Here is a 14,951-nt window from a genome sequence, read left to right as displayed (position 1 = left end):
AAGGGCGCTGATGCCATGGCCAGACCCGACGATTCAAACATCAGCTGGGTGCGTTGGCATACACACGTTGTGAGCGAAGTCACAAATTGGGATAGCACAAACTCACGAGTGATTCCCGTCATCCTGTCCATGTTTTCCGACCAAGGATGGCCATAACGCAGAATCTACCGCAAAGCTCGGCCAGCCATGGTACGGAGAGACGCAGTAGTCGCCGCTGAAGCGCTGATGTCGCAGTACACGTTGGTAGGCCAATGATGCCCAGAGCGACGACTCGGATATCATCCGCTGGGATCGAGCATCTCGTAGAGTCGGTGAGGAATCCCACAACAAAGGAAGCCCTTGGGTGCAGTACGCACACCGTGGCTGAGAGAGGGGACTGTTGTGATGAAGGACATGGTGGCGGAGGCCGAAAGCAGAGGCGGGCGTTACGCACCTTGACCTGACAACTCGAGTCCGCTGAGGCGGCGTCAGGCTACACTGGACCACATCTCGCGAACCACTACACAAGCCGCCTCTCTGTTTGCCTGATACCGCAGTAACAGCAGCACGGGAAAATCGGACTCGTATCTAGATGTCTGATGCTATTGGCCGATGCGTACTACCGGGGACACTTCCTAGCACTCCTGAACAGCGGGACGAAGACGTCTAGGACTCGTTATCCTTCCTTGAGGATCAGCTGTAAGATGTATAGTTTGTCTCATACGTCTGACAACGTTGACAACGTGAAGACAAAGCGGGTTTGAAAAGCGAGTCTTGAACGTTCATCGACGACGTGCTCGTAGCGCAGACTCTGCGCAGCACGGTCACAAAGTGTCGGCGTGCACACGGTGGACGGTGATGAGTCAGAACGAGGTGAACAACACATAGGAAGCACAGCCTGAGCATAAGACGTACGTCCTACACCTCTCGGATGGCAGCCATAACATTGATGATGGCACGGCAGACACGTCCAAAACTCTTTCACAACTCCTGAGTCATCCTGTTGCGTCTTTGATCCTTCGAACCGTTGTGCCGCCCTGCTATTCTAGCATGCTCTGACTGTATGTGTCGTCATCAATTCTTCAACCCATGCAGAAGGTCCTCTTGAAGTCGAGCAGCGTTCAATGCGAACACAAATGCATCCATGGGCCATTGCTCGTCAATGTAGTGTGAAGTTCGATCACGGATCCTCGGGAAACCTAGACAGTACTATCTTCAGTGATACTGCACGTTCGCGGGACAACTTAATACCTGTCTGCAGTCGGACGTCCCCTGTGGGGCGTACTGTAGTCCGGGATGTCGGCACGTTAAGGGTGTCGTCGAGCGCCACAGCTGCTTCGCTGGACACCTCGCGATAGAATATAGCCAAGAGTCGACCTACCCATCTCGAGAATGCCGCGTCGCAAACCTATCCCCTTCAATATGTGTGCAGGTAAGTACACGTCTTTACAAATATATAATTCACGTACGGACACTGAGCCGTCCACTTCACTTAGCGTGTCACGGCTCTTCGCCTTCTGCTTAGCATTTCTCTGGCAAGTTGAGAAGTGACGGAAGGTCCGTGGAGAGCTGTCGGACTCCATGTATCGGCATTGCACGAATCGTCGATGTCCTTATACTTCGTCTCACATCTGCGTAAGATGTCGTAATGACGGCCTCAACAGAGGGACGGCCACCAGTGGTAAATGCCCTAGTCAAGGGGGAAAGGCAACAAATCACGATGCAATACCCAGGTCAATGGAACTACAATGAACGCAGCAGGTGTGTTCGCCTGCAGGCCCAGACGACGGCCCGCCAGAAGCTTCCTATTCAGGCGGACAAAGAGGTGCGTCCACGCGTTCCATCCAATCCCGACGCACGATGATCTAAAAATACTACAGATGTCTCAGAATGCATGCGCCCTCGTGGTCTGCACGCCCGCTGGGTCTCAATCCGGCCGGAGGCTCGGGGGCGGGCGGGCGTGGCTGGTGGCTGGAACATTGGCGCGCGCTTACTTGTGGCTCGCGTCTGTTCATCCTTCTCATACCACCCGCTCTCGTACTGCGCCCTGCTACCTGGAATCCGTGCGCTCCAGTACACTCTCACATCATACTACTTTTGACTACTTTGCTGCCCCCTCCGCATTGTATTCGACATCCCTATCACAATGCCTGCTCGACTATTGCCTACCTCATCCGCCTCGCCCCCCTCGTCCCCTTCTAAAAGCACGGTAAGTCACCATTGTATCGCCCCATAACTTCGCCTGACTCCAGAGCCCTAGCCTTCAACTTGTGAACCCGCGAAGCGCAACAATTTCCTAGCAAAGTTCAAATCGTCCGCGATCTACAAAGTACTGTTCATTCCGGACCTCTGCGATATCATTGTTCGGTTCCTCTACGATCCTGACCGGCCAGAGACCCGAGTCTCTGTCGCACGCCTTGCCCGCACACACCCAAAACTACACCACACGGCGAGCCGCATCCTGTGGGGAAATATGGACTCGTTCGTTCCTTTACTCAAGCTTATACCGGGGTATACCTGGAGGAAGGATCGTGACGAACGTGGGGACACCCGTTGGGTACGTGTATCATTCTCCGTGAAGCCGCTCCAATGTCATGTCTCATCTCACTGTGCGCTTCAGGACGTCGAAGAGGCCAATACCACTGGCTCGAAATCGTCCCAAACGGTCGTTGACACCGTCCGGTTTGAACACCACTCCCGCTACGTGAAGAAATTTATATGGACCGACAAGGACCTCACACCACGGACGCTGTCCTTCTTCGTGAACGCACTGTCGTCGCTCAACAAGCCATGGCTCCCCGCCGTGCGGGTCTTCGACGACCTCTCGCTTCACAGTGTCCCGCCGTTCGCACTTGTTGCCTCTCCCAACTTACAGGACCTCTGGGTGACCGCGACACTCGCCAAGGAAGAGGCCCTGATGGCGTTGTTCGACGAGCTGCTGTCGCGCTGTCGCGACCTCCAGCATCTACACATACGGGAGCCGAGGCGGACTGACGAGCGGGGGCTCGGCGACTCCAAGGTGTTCTACCCCGCATTCACAAACTTCCTCCGCAAAGGCATCGACGGGAAGGCACTGATGGGTCTGCGCACCCTCCGCATGACCGTGCCCATCGTCTGGGAGGACATCGTTTCCCTCGCACGGCTGCCCTGTCTCGAGGGGGTTGATGTAGCCTTGTGGATCGACCCTAAGCTGCCGACCGACTTCGAGCGACTGCCACCCGGTTCGTTCCCCAGCCTGACCCGCCTGTGGCTCGACCTACCTGCGCTTAACGCCGAGGCCGAGCATCTCCTCGATAGCATCGACTCCGTCTGTCTGGCCGACATATCGATGCTGATCACGGATGTAGCCCCTGATGCCACGAGGGTGTGCAGGCTCTTCGAGGGTCTGACGAAGAGTCCGTTCCGCGATGCGCTCACGCGGTTTTTCTTCGTCGTGTCCAGCGCATCTCAAGAGTCCATCGTCCCCGGCTCACGAACGCTGGCATCCAGCACGTATACCCTGCGGCCACTTCTCCGACTCCGCAATCTGCGCTGCCTTGACCTCGGTCTGCCCCGAATAACCCTCTGTTGCGACGACGTCAACGCTCTCGCCTCCGCCTTTCCGCGCCTCGAGCGCATCAAAGTTCAACAGACCTGGGACGGCATGACACCTGTCGGTGTCGAGTGCCTCTCAGCGTTCTCAGCGAAGTGCCCGGACCTGAAGCACATAGGATTTGACGTCTGGCTGGGCCGCACATTGTGCTCGTGCGAGACGTGTAGGCATCCTGTCACAACGAAGTCTGTGACGCGCCACAGTTGCCGCGTTCTGTGCCCGGACAAGTTCAACTATCATTGTACGGTGGCGTATCTCATGATTCTGTTTCCGGGAACGGCAACACCGGAGCTGAGAGCCAAATACATGCAGTACCTCGTGCGAGCGAACGCTATTGCTCGAGGCTCTGGTGAAGTCGTTACAGGCGAAGGCGCGGCAGGGGAAGGCGCGGTGGGGGAAGGCGCGGCGGGGGAAGGCGCGGCGGGGGAAGGCGCGGCGGGAGAAGTGGCTGCTGGTGAAGCCGCTGCAGGGGAAGTCGCCGATGAAGTCGCTGCTGGCGATGCTCAATGAAAACATCATCCTTTAATTCAGTAGATGTTGAATACCTCGTTGCGCCTCGTTGTAACACTAGACATGTAATCTGCTGTATTGGTTCAAGGTTACTGTATAGATAGTTCCCTCCGCGTTTGTAGGTATTGGACTGTATTGTCTACCCGATGAATACAGTGTATCGGCTTCTCTGTCTGCCATCAAGACATAGTAGTAGCGGGATCGACGAGTGATTGGTCATCCCACCAGATCCTTCGGCTTGGACCTAGTACAAACGTCGTGCGACACACCAGTATAGCCATGGCTTCCCCTCCAATCGTCCTGGACTGCAGAGAATCCGAGCGAAGTCTCTATACTGTTAGACATAAGCCGCACGTCGACTGTTCGTCAGAAGCACAATGCATGATGCCCCTGCATGATGGTACATATGTCATTCTTGTCGCTGTTTATATCCGGGAAACACGTCACGGAAGCACTGACTCGTGTCCAGGCTACTTGGATAAACGCTGTCGGACTGGCTTGGCTAAGGAGGATCAATAGAAGGGCCTCAGTCAACGAGAGTAATTGGATGCATTTCATGACCAGAGTGACCAGACGACCCCATCTCAGTTCACACACCCACTGCTCAGCCCATAATTTCCAAGTAACTGCTCTACATCTGTGAAAAGATTTTCCAGAAGAACCGCAGCAATTTTGGTACTAAGTATGGTCCTTCGACCCCAGACTCCCGTACTGCATAGTACAGTGCGTATTCGCCGAGGTTGTACGACTCATCGGCGATGCAAGGCAGGTGCGAATCCATACGGACCTCGAGACTGTATGCTATTAATGATATAGGGATACAAACAGCACCAGCCTGAGTTTCCTGAGCTGCAGACAAGGAGGGTCCCGGTCGTGGTCAAGTCGCGGTGGTGGTCGAGGTTCGCGCAGGTCACGTTATCGCGCCGCGGCGCACCCGACGCTGGTCGGGCCGTCCTCAGTACTACGTACTAGAGTCAGTACATGCGACCTCCGTTGGTATGAGCTCGATGACCGCTATACAAACGGGGCATGGCTCCTCTACGATCCCGGCTCTACCGGAGGCCACCTCTTTCGATATCTCCAGCTCCGTCTTCCACCGACCGAGGACTTGGAGCTTTCAAGCGTGGAGCTTGCTCCTCACAGACCACTGCATCACATGTTTGGTGAGTGTATCCCGACCTCGGCTGCAGCACAGTAACTCTTCGGGAGCTGTGTCCGTATCATGTCAAGGGATGGAGGAGGGCGCAGGACAACGTGGTTACCCGTCGTTGTAGCCTGCGTATCTCCGAGATAGATACAATGCGTAAGGTCGAGCCAAGCTCATTGGCAGGTGAGATGATGCTATGATTCATAGCCATGACATGTCGTCCTGACGGAGCTCTGCGTACCCCCTACGATGGTGACTCACTCAAGGAATGTGTAGGTCCCGGAAGTCAGACGTGGCATATAGCACATGGCAATGGATGTGAGTCACTTCTCCCCCGTTCATATCCATACCGGATGTGAGACGAATCCCCCGTGCCGAATGAGCGTGGAACGTCTGCAAAGATAAGAAAGCTATGTGAGCATATATGAAAGTCGAGGTGCGCACTCATCCGGTACGTTGTCCCGAGTTTGTCTGGATGCTACGAACACAACGTTGAGCTGTATGTCTGCAGGACTCAACCGGCAAATACAAGTACGACGTCAGGTAGCCACGTCCCACAAAGCTTTACATCGTTCTTCTGCTGAAGATCCGTAAGACCTGACATTATACGGAGACAGACCACCGCACATACAAACGTACCTCGTTTACCTGCGTTCTACTCGCCCATCGCAGGGATGCCTCCGCACGCTGAATAGTCCCAAGCCTGTGGATGCTAATCGGACCTCGCATCTTCGCCCTCTCAGCGGACGCCCAGCCCGACAGCTGCATAGGTACCAGTATGCGTAGGTCGGTCCCGTGGCATGCAACATTGTATCGTTTGTTAAGCGTCCCAGGGAGGTGTTGAATGAGCAAGGTGTGTAGGCCAGTGTGTAGGCCGGTGATTCATCTTGCTAAGCGACATGCCAGGCATTCAAGCAGTCGCGTCTGCCCTGGGCTCGGGCATTGTACCTCTCGAATTCGAACACTGGTAGTGCGGTAGACTCGCATTACAACGAGCAGACACCATACTGCATAAGCACAAGACCTGTGTCGGCGCAATGGGCTAACAGCTAGGGTGTGCCCAATTTCCAGACCCCAGAATTGGACTCGGAACCCGACAAGGCCTATGGGCGACCCCGGTGATGGGTTGCCTGAGTTCAGAGAACAAATCAGTGCGACTGCCAAGCCTAGCGAATTATTGTGCATGCTGACCTGAATGCCTCAAGGTGGAAGAGGCAGCCGGCCCTTGTACTCTGTAGAGTCGCTGGGTCTGAATTCCGTCGGAGGCCCGGAGGTGCGTTGCCGTAGACTGTGGCTCAAGGTCAAATATCAACGCGCGCTTAATTGTGGCCCTGCTCCCGTTCAACTATAACCTCGCTCCTACTTCTCAGTCGCTCTCAACCCGTGCCTCCGCGGTATAGACAACCACTCGCACCTTCCCCACAGCAACCGCATCACAGTTCTATCCATCCGATAGTCTCAGTAACGCTCGTCCTGCGTACTCGTCGATGATGTCCTCTGAGTCCCCTGTACTGACCTCCGCCGACTCAATGGTAAGTCGTTCTTGTTCTACACCTCGGTTAGGCATGGCTTGACTATGATATGGTGTAGTCTATCAACGCCGAGACCGAGACCCGAGACCCCGTCGCCCTTGACAAGTCCTCCCCTGTCTATCGTGTTCTCTTCACTGAGGACGTCTTCGGAATGATCGTCGTCGCCGCCCTTGACTGTGCGCCAGGGACCCACGACAGGGCCACCATTTCACGCCTGGCGCGCACGTCGCGAGGGTTCACGCGCGCCGCCATGCGGGTTCTTTGGAGGAAGATGACCTCACTCGTTCCGCTGCTCAGGACGATCCCGGGTTTGAAGTGGGACAAGTATCGTAGATATGGTACATTCATATGGGTACGTCTAGCGTGATCTTCAGTACCCGCGGGGTCCACTAACGTGCTATATAACCAGCACGTGGTAGTCCCTTCGGCCGACCCTGAGACACTCGCCGTCCTCGACACAAGGGCGTTCGAACGCTGCGGGCGGTACATTAAGTACTTCGTCTGGCAGTCAAACCGCGATATCGGCAGGAATACCCTCACCTTCTTCCAGAGTGCACTATCCTCCTCGGCGCGGCCATGGCTGCCAGCGGTCCGCTCCATTACATGGCACGAAGAGCGTGGTGAGCCAACGCTCCTTCCTCTCTGGGTGTTCGGGGCCCCAAGCTTGAGGGAGCTCTCTATCACTGCTTCCCTCGGAGAAAAGCCTCGGTTACTAAAGCTCTTTGACGAGCTTCGAACTCGGTGTCCTGACCTGGAGTCGGTTCACATCCAGCATCCGGCGCCGCTGCGGCCCGTCCATGTTCCATTGCGCAGCTCCGAGTTCTCCTCTGCGTTCAGACGGTTCTTGGTCGAGACGATTCACGGCCCGTCAGGCGGTTTGGGGCTGCGTTCCCTCGTTACCTGTGTCCCGCTTTCGTGGGACGACGTTTCCGTGCTGGCACAGATGTCGAGGCTCGAGGTACTCAATGTGCATCTGGCCCCCGCAACGGCTTCCCCGAACGAACCTCCGCTTCCCCCAGGTGCATTCCAAAGCCTCGTGTCCCTCGTCCTCGAAGTAGAAGAACTGGACTGGACCGTTATCCGCCTAATGGACAGCCTCGACAGCCCGACCCTCCAAAGCCTTCGAGTGGTGATCGTAGAGAGACCCCCGGAGTTGAGGATGCGCGACTTCTTCAGCTCTTTGGCACGCAGCACATTCCGGCAGCGGCTTGAATGCTTCGGGCTCGAAGTCAATTACACGTCTCTACCAGACAAGTCGGATGGCCGTTGCGTCCACGCCCTGTCGGGCTCCACGCTCCGTCCTCTGTTGCAGATGTCTGGCCTGATATCGCTGTCCCTCATCATACCACGGATTTCCTTATGTCGGGACGACTTACAAACGCTGGCCAAGGCATGGTCTCACCTCCGGAGGATCAAAATCCGACAAATCGCGAACGTCGTGAAGCCTATCGATGTCCGTGATCTTCTCGCTCTTGCAGAGTTCGCGCAGAAGCTGGAGGAGGTTGTACTTGACATACATGGAGACAACGTGAGCTTGCCGATCCCCGAGGAGGAGCTTCCTGCCCGCTCGAGAAGGGTCAGGAAGATCACCTGCCGCACATTCAATAATGATGACGACGAGCAGGCCATCCTGGCCTACCTGAGTTACATATTCCCCAAGGCCGTGGTCACACCGGTACAATCTTGGTACCGGTAATGAAAAGAATGGGGCTCGCGTAGTCGAACTACTGGGCTTGGTACTTTTGCTGATGCTACACGGACATGCACTGATCTGTATAATAGCCACGTATCCCTCCAGTACTAATGTGTACGTTGTACAATTGCACACACGTATTTTCTTACTCCACTTCTTGCTGATTCAAGGATTTACATCAATTGTACAGCCCGACTTTCAAAGACAATGTGCCAGACGAAAAGGCACTCTACGATGATGCTACATTCCGGATTTTAACATGAGACTCACAATGAAACAGCAGCAGACCGACGTTGACCTGTATATCTCTCGTTCTCATACGAGGTAGTCCGGGTCCCTGTCCAACCGTTGAGTTCTGCCGCGTTCGCAGTTGGCGGCTGATATTCATATATCCGTCTGCAAACGGAGAGACGGCTGAACCAAGTCACCCGAGACCATACATACGGACTCGGAAGATGCGCGTAGATTTGCATTGCACTCATTCGTCCGCGGCTTGAAAGGCCAGTACTTGCAGTTTTTAAGTCCTAGAAAACGCTGGTCCTAGCGGTGCGAGCGAGAAAGCGGCCTTGAAAGGATAAGTTAACAGATGTATTCAGTCCCAATAGTCAATGTATCACGTCTGGGCGATTGTATACGCGCGAGTAGGAGATAGACCGCCAGCGAATGCCAGTCGGAAGGAGTCAAATGCAGCGGTTGCCAGGTTTGGCGAGTCCGCTCCCGGACACGCACACGTGACCGTGTGTTGCCCACTGCCGCCAAGTTTGTGCGTCCTTTTGGATGGCTCCGTATCTCCCCCGCATGCTCGGCCATCTAATTCAGGCTTCGGTGCGATGCTACGGCTCCCTTGGTGGCCTCGCTCGCACGCTCCTCGTTCGTATAAATCGATGGCAACGACCTGTGTATCCCGCCTTCCCGCACGTAGTAGGCACCCACCAGTCCTCGTCCTCACACGATGCGCTCCATAACGACGGACCTCGCGCTTCTCGCTGCAGCGTCTGCGCTTCTGAAAGACGCTACAGCTTCTTTGTACGAGGCCCGTGCAGAAGATCCATGCGCGAAGATCGCTGGACAGTCCTATGTTGCCCCCGCTGACGCGCGTGCGTGTCTGTCCTATTTCCCGTTCAACGAGACTCTGCGCCAGAATGTGCTCGATGTCGTGTCCAAGGTGTTTGACTTTTACACCTTCGAGGACTACTACTTGGCTCCCATCGCCGAGTTTGGTCAGCCGGCCGTGAACATCCGTGATGAGTTGGCGAGGATTAACAGCACAGGCTATGCGGTAAGTCTTGTGTCACATATGCGACGTGAAGGCGTCTGATATTCCGGATGAAAGTCCGACTACGCGTTCAACAAGGATCTCTTCGATGTGGTTAACGGCCTGAACGACGGTCACACGGGCTGGTACACGTACTGCTACTGGGAGACCTTCCAGAACCTGCTCCCCGCGCCGGTGATCTCCCTCGAAGTAGACGGCGCCCAGGACGTCTACGTCGTTCCGGATCTCGTGGAGTTCATCTCCCTCCTCGGCACCGAGTACACCAGCTACTACGCCTCGCTCGGCTTCGACTGGGCCCGGCTCGCGGGCGCGCGCGTCGTAAGCATCGAGGGCCTCCCCGCGTACTCGTACGTGGACTACATCGCCGACACCGTCTCGGGGAACTACCTCGACCACGGCGTGCGCGTGAACAGCGTGTTTAGCAGCTATCGGATCAGCGGGGGCAACTACTCGCAGCGGTTCGGCGACCTCGCGGGCCCGGTGTTTCCCGACCTGGACAACCTGACCATGGAAGTCATACTTGGGAACGGGACGGAGCCCGAAACGGTCGTCATACCCTACTTGGCGGGCTACCTCGGAGAGCCGTTCACGGACGCGGCGTCGTAGTGCGTGCTTACATTCCAGCGGACTCCCTCTATGAGGTATATTTAGTTTTGCGTGGGTAGCTGGGCGAATAACTGCGCGGCGAACAACGAGACGAACGGCGTGGACTACCTAACGCAGGGTGCGGCGGCTGCTCGATCGCGTGCGACTCTCCAGCCCCGCGGGGCGCTAGCGGCGTCGAACTCGCAGGGCTTCGGGATCCCGTCCCAGTTCGTGCCCAACCTGACCGCGATCTACGGAGAAGACATCCTGTGGAGTTACATCCTGCCTGACAACAAGACTGGCGTGGTACGTGGCTCCTAGGGCGTTGTCACTGCGGTACACCCACTTACGGTCGTTCGCGTGGCATAGATGTTCGTTGGCTCGTTCGAGCCTGAGGACTACTACGGGTTCCAATCCCAGGTCGCAAGTGTCATCTCCACGTTCTTGGAGGCTGGGGTAACACAGCTGCTCATTGACCTGTCGAACAACGGCGGTAGGCTTCTGCTGTTGATGCATGCCATTCCGAGGTCTCACTGCGCATTCAGGCGGCTACGTCTGTCTGGGCGAGTTCTTGCACACCTACCTCGCAGGCGCGGACTTCGGCTTCCCGTACGGACACAGACACCTGCGCTCCAGCTGATTGGGACTGACGACCTTCCCCATCGCAGTGGCTATTCCTCCGCTGTGCGCGCGAACACCCTCGCCCAGAAGATCGTCGCAGCCGACATCGCGCAGGGCATCAATGACAGCTATGCCTTCTACCCTCCAGACAACTGTACGTACTCCCAACACTCCAAACTTCCGACCCACCCGAGCTATAGAGCCAGGGGCGTATGAGGGTAATGATACCGCCATGGATCAGTCGTACAACTACATCACTCCGTATGTGACGCGGACGATCAACGGCGTGGCGTACAACGAGTCACAGCGGTTCTACGTGGGTACACGTGCGCGCTCCGAACTTGAGTGTACGCGCTGAGCGACTGTGCGCAGGATGTCTGCACGCCGTTCAACGTCACGATCCCCGCGGCGCCGCCCTTTGACCTCAGCAAGGTCGCGATCGGTATGTCCTCCTCTCATGCAGTATCCTCAAGCATGACCCACTGAATGGTGGTAGTGGGCAACGGCGACTGCGCGTCGACCTGCGCACAGTTCAGCACGCTCATGTACGAGCGCCACAACACGACCATCGCGATCTTCGGCGGGAAGCCGGGCGAGACGATGCAGTTCAAGGGCATGGCGGGCGAGCAGGTCCTCGAGTGGTACGACATCGACTCGGAGATTAAAACCGCCGGCTTGCAGGACGTGAGTGTGTGCTCTTGGCCTTGGAAACACGGGTTGTTGATGTTGAGTTGGATGTAGGATCCTCTGGCGCCCCCGGACTTGTGAGTGCAATCTCTAGGGATATGAGGTGTTCGCTGACTCCGGGCTCTGCAGATTGGTGAATGCGGACTTCCGGTACGTCATGCACTTCCCGTTTGGTCGTTCGCAGAGTTGAACGTGAGGCTGGTGTCGATGCAGCCACAACTGGAGGACCGGTACGTGGTGACAGATCTGCGCGAATACAAGGTTTTCCTGACGCCCGATTCGTGTAGCTTATAGCTGGGAGGATGAAGAGATTCCCATTGGTGAGCAACACTTGGCGTACGAGTAGAACGCTAACGTCAACTTGGCGATCGCTAGCGTACTACTCCGATCTTCCCCAGTGTAAGTCCAGTCTACTGCAAAATCGATCTTGCGCATTCACTGACATATAATCTCGTCCAGTGCGTTTCCCGTATACTCCAGACACGTACATGAGCCCACAGGCCCTCTGGATCTTCGCGTGAGTACTTTCACAAGTCATTCCCGAAGTCTGTTGACTCGTGTCGGTTGTGAAGGGCGGAGCAGATATTTGGCTCGTCTACACAATAGATGTGTGGGCAACTAGAAGGGTACACCCTGGTAACCCTGTGTTCTCGGGTATCAGGTGTGTTTCTTGGGGTAACTGTATCATTTGCGCACGACACGGAGGCCTTGTATACTTAAGTAGGTGTGATCATACAGCGGTGTATATTTGTGCTGAACAACATACGTATGAGATGTAATCAGAGGATGGAAGTCGATATCGCAAGATCGCGTGATATGGAACAGAAGAGGGGTCTGTATGAACTCATGCACTCACGCGCCAGCCGTTCTTCAATCCGCTGAAGGGTGTCAAGATGTCTTGGTGCACCTGCATAGCGTCGACTCCTTGGCGCGAGGGCCGGACTATGTAAAGTCACTATCAGCAAACTCGGACAGTACGCCTTCATCTGATCCAGCCTAGATGTGACCGGTACCTTGACGCCTACCGTATGCTCTTTCTGTCTCATGTGGCAGTTCGACCGACGTAAAGTGTAGAACCGATGACAGTCATAGTATGATAGCTAGAAGAGGATACTGGCATGGCGGCGGGGCAGCCGTTCCATCAACCTGCCGTGTTTCTTGGATGGGAGATGTTCTGGGTCGATGCAGTCACAGGTGGTCGAGCCTTGTCGCTAGGCTAGACGGTGGATAGGACGCTGTATAACTCGCCCACTGAGTCATAGGTCATTCTCGCACATCCGAAGCCGGCTATATCAAGGCAAGTTATAGACCAAGTATACCTAGTGGCAGACGACCGGCTGCAAGACGTATATGCTCAGGATGGAGGAGGCAACGGAGGAGGTCGCGTCGGTGGCGGCGAGGAAAGAGCAGCGCCGAGATTCCGCCGAGCGTCTCACCCTGTCTGCGACCGTCACTCCTGCTCTCACCTATACCTAAAGCAACTACAGGCTCTCATCCCGACGCTTCCAGCGCTGCTCAAAAGCATGCACCGGCAGCGCCCGCCTTGGGACATCCCATAAGCCAGCCTACACACGATAGCCTACAGTACCGCCTCCAATGATCGTAAGCTCTTCTCGTGCAGTGCTCACGACGATCTCCTGTACGTGCACGGTTACGGGGGCGACCTCTGGGCCCGCTAAGTTGGCCGCGTTCTCTCTGGTCGCATGGAGGTTGCGACCTCTAGATCCGCGAAGACCCAAGCGAGCCCACTCATCCTTACGGCCGTCCACCTACAGTCGGCGGTCCCAGCTCGATGCCCAAGAAGAAGGCATCAGTCAATGCATATCCTACATCGGAGTCGACGTCGTCCCTCTCTTCGTCAAGCATGGTCTGCCTGCGCCGGAGCCGCCTGCATCAGATCCGGATGGTGCGTCTCAGTAGCAGTCATCTTCCTCTCCACCAGATCTACCTGCGCCGGAGCCGCTACGCCCAAAGACCAAACTGGCTTCGGGGTTGAAGCACTCCGAGTCGTTTGCGACCGCTCCCGCCTATTCCGAAGACACAGACGAGCTCGTCGGAGACGCGCCGAGACTCGATGTATGCCCGTGAGGATGGATGCAGATCTTGGCGAGGGCATTTCGGAGGAAGCTGCTTAGTCTTCCGCACGTCTCGATGAAGTGCTCACAGTCCTGCAGAGAAAGTCCATTGAATTTGATTCACTCGAAACGGAACGCGGTGGATCGAACCTGAGTATATGCGCTCGGGGAGAGTTTGAGACGTTGTCTCTGGATGGGCTCGTGCTGAATGATGGATAGGTCGTGTTGCTCATCCCGTTCTCCTCGAGCTTCCGGTTGGCTCACGCCTTGCATGGTGTAGTACGACGCCTTCATGTGCGCATGATGCCTTCCGAGTCTGTGTTAGTCTCCTCGAGCCCCTCGAGCCTCCCCCGGCTCCTGGGCGACTTGGAGAGGCTCTCCTCTCGTATGACCCGAGTCATGGGTCATCACGAGCATCGTCTGCTTGTTCCGAAAGAGCTGCGTACCCCAGTGGAAACGCTTGCACGGACCTCAACGAAACCAGTGCTCACCGAGGGCCGTTCTCGCGGAGAAGGGCGGGGCAGGCGCCGTGCGTACAACATCAGCCGCAAGGGTGCGTCCGCCTCTGCCATTGCCATTTTGTGTGTGGTGCCTAACGTCATCACAACGTTCTCGCAGACACGGAATAGAGGTCGTGCCGCGCACCGCTAAGATAATGTTCACTCTGTCGAGGAAGCTTACGCCAGAGGGTGCAACTTGAAGACGAGCGAGCTACGTCCGAGCGCCAGAAACCATGAACGGCATGATTCATCGACAACATCCTCGGGAAGCTCGACGTACTTGAGCGGGAAGAAGGGATGCTGTAGGTGGAAGGGCTCTACCGTGGTGAGTAGTGAGGAAGAGTTCGTGAGTACCCTCGTGTGCAAACGCTATCCAAGCCAAATTATGACCACTGCCCAGTGCGACCACAGCCGGATCGAAGAGTGCGCGGCGGCCCTTACGAAGGTCGCCAGGTGAAGTGGAAGCATGCGTGCGAGTAGGAGGAGGAGGAAGATGAGGAGGGCGAGCCCGAGGACAAAGCGGAGTGGATGGACGTCGGTCGGGCCCAGGACTGCCGACGCTAAACAAGCGGGAAAAGGCAAAGTTGTCAAGCATGGTCGTGGTGAAGAGCCAGCAGGAGCGAGGCCGAGTCGACGCTTGGCTGGTATGCGCGATGGTGCAGTATGTATTGCGCTTTCTATGCTCGTTATGCTGCCCTGTTCCTCGGCCTGAATGAAAAGCGACGAACCTGTGGGATGCTGGCCGGAGGAGACT

The 14,951-nt window shown here is 56.1% G+C and overlaps 5 protein-coding genes across 5 annotated transcripts; 4 read left to right on the top strand and 1 right to left on the bottom strand.

Annotated features, from left to right (window-relative positions):
* Nucleotides 1-419: 419 nt before the first annotated feature.
* C8Q71DRAFT_767487 (uncharacterized protein) lies at nucleotides 420-1,178 on the bottom strand. The gene is made up of 3 exons (XM_047924219.1): nucleotides 1,075-1,178; nucleotides 944-981; nucleotides 420-890 (listed from the first exon to the last, which is right to left on the bottom strand). The coding sequence occupies exon 3, from the start codon at nucleotides 883-885 to the stop codon at nucleotides 673-675; it is 213 nt and encodes a 70-aa protein (XP_047777412.1). The 5' UTR covers nucleotides 886-890; nucleotides 944-981; nucleotides 1,075-1,178; the 3' UTR covers nucleotides 420-672.
* Nucleotides 1,179-1,975: 797 nt separating this feature from the next.
* Nucleotides 1,976-4,260, top strand: C8Q71DRAFT_849205 (uncharacterized protein). Its single transcript, XM_047926695.1, has 3 exons — nucleotides 1,976-2,188; nucleotides 2,240-2,536; nucleotides 2,600-4,260. Exons 1-3 carry the CDS (start codon nucleotides 2,126-2,128, stop codon nucleotides 4,079-4,081), a joined length of 1,842 nt encoding a protein of 613 aa, XP_047777411.1. The 5' UTR covers nucleotides 1,976-2,125; the 3' UTR covers nucleotides 4,082-4,260.
* Nucleotides 4,261-6,718: 2,458 nt separating this feature from the next.
* On the top strand, nucleotides 6,719-8,456 carry C8Q71DRAFT_859271 (uncharacterized protein; the record flags this gene model as incomplete). Its single annotated transcript, XM_047927609.1, has 3 exons — nucleotides 6,719-6,760; nucleotides 6,819-7,112; nucleotides 7,170-8,456. 3 exons carry the CDS (start codon nucleotides 6,719-6,721, stop codon nucleotides 8,454-8,456), a joined length of 1,623 nt encoding a protein of 540 aa, XP_047777410.1.
* A 753-nt stretch (nucleotides 8,457-9,209) lies between these two features.
* Nucleotides 9,210-12,283, top strand: C8Q71DRAFT_132075 (uncharacterized protein). Its single transcript, XM_047916488.1, has 16 exons — nucleotides 9,210-9,732; nucleotides 9,787-10,334; nucleotides 10,395-10,620; nucleotides 10,684-10,807; nucleotides 10,860-10,923; nucleotides 10,983-11,089; nucleotides 11,142-11,251; nucleotides 11,308-11,377; nucleotides 11,432-11,619; nucleotides 11,677-11,699; nucleotides 11,752-11,772; nucleotides 11,836-11,852; nucleotides 11,910-11,942; nucleotides 11,998-12,021; nucleotides 12,082-12,139; nucleotides 12,195-12,283. Exons 1-16 carry the CDS (start codon nucleotides 9,406-9,408, stop codon nucleotides 12,226-12,228), a joined length of 1,974 nt encoding a protein of 657 aa, XP_047777409.1. The 5' UTR covers nucleotides 9,210-9,405; the 3' UTR covers nucleotides 12,229-12,283.
* A 782-nt stretch (nucleotides 12,284-13,065) lies between these two features.
* On the top strand, nucleotides 13,066-14,396 carry C8Q71DRAFT_132040 (uncharacterized protein). Its single transcript, XM_047916487.1, has 2 exons — nucleotides 13,066-13,528; nucleotides 13,978-14,396. Exons 1-2 carry the CDS (start codon nucleotides 13,219-13,221, stop codon nucleotides 14,346-14,348), a joined length of 681 nt encoding a protein of 226 aa, XP_047777408.1. The 5' UTR covers nucleotides 13,066-13,218; the 3' UTR covers nucleotides 14,349-14,396.
* Nucleotides 14,397-14,951: the final 555 nt, after the last annotated feature.

The sequence above is a fragment of the Rhodofomes roseus genome, assembly GCF_022264815.1.
Source record: "Rhodofomes roseus strain CIRM-BRFM 1785 chromosome Unknown C8Q71scaffold_14, whole genome shotgun sequence".
Classification (NCBI taxonomy): domain Eukaryota; kingdom Fungi; phylum Basidiomycota; class Agaricomycetes; order Polyporales; family Fomitopsidaceae; genus Rhodofomes; species Rhodofomes roseus.
This window is presented reverse-complemented; position numbering and strand designations above follow the sequence as displayed.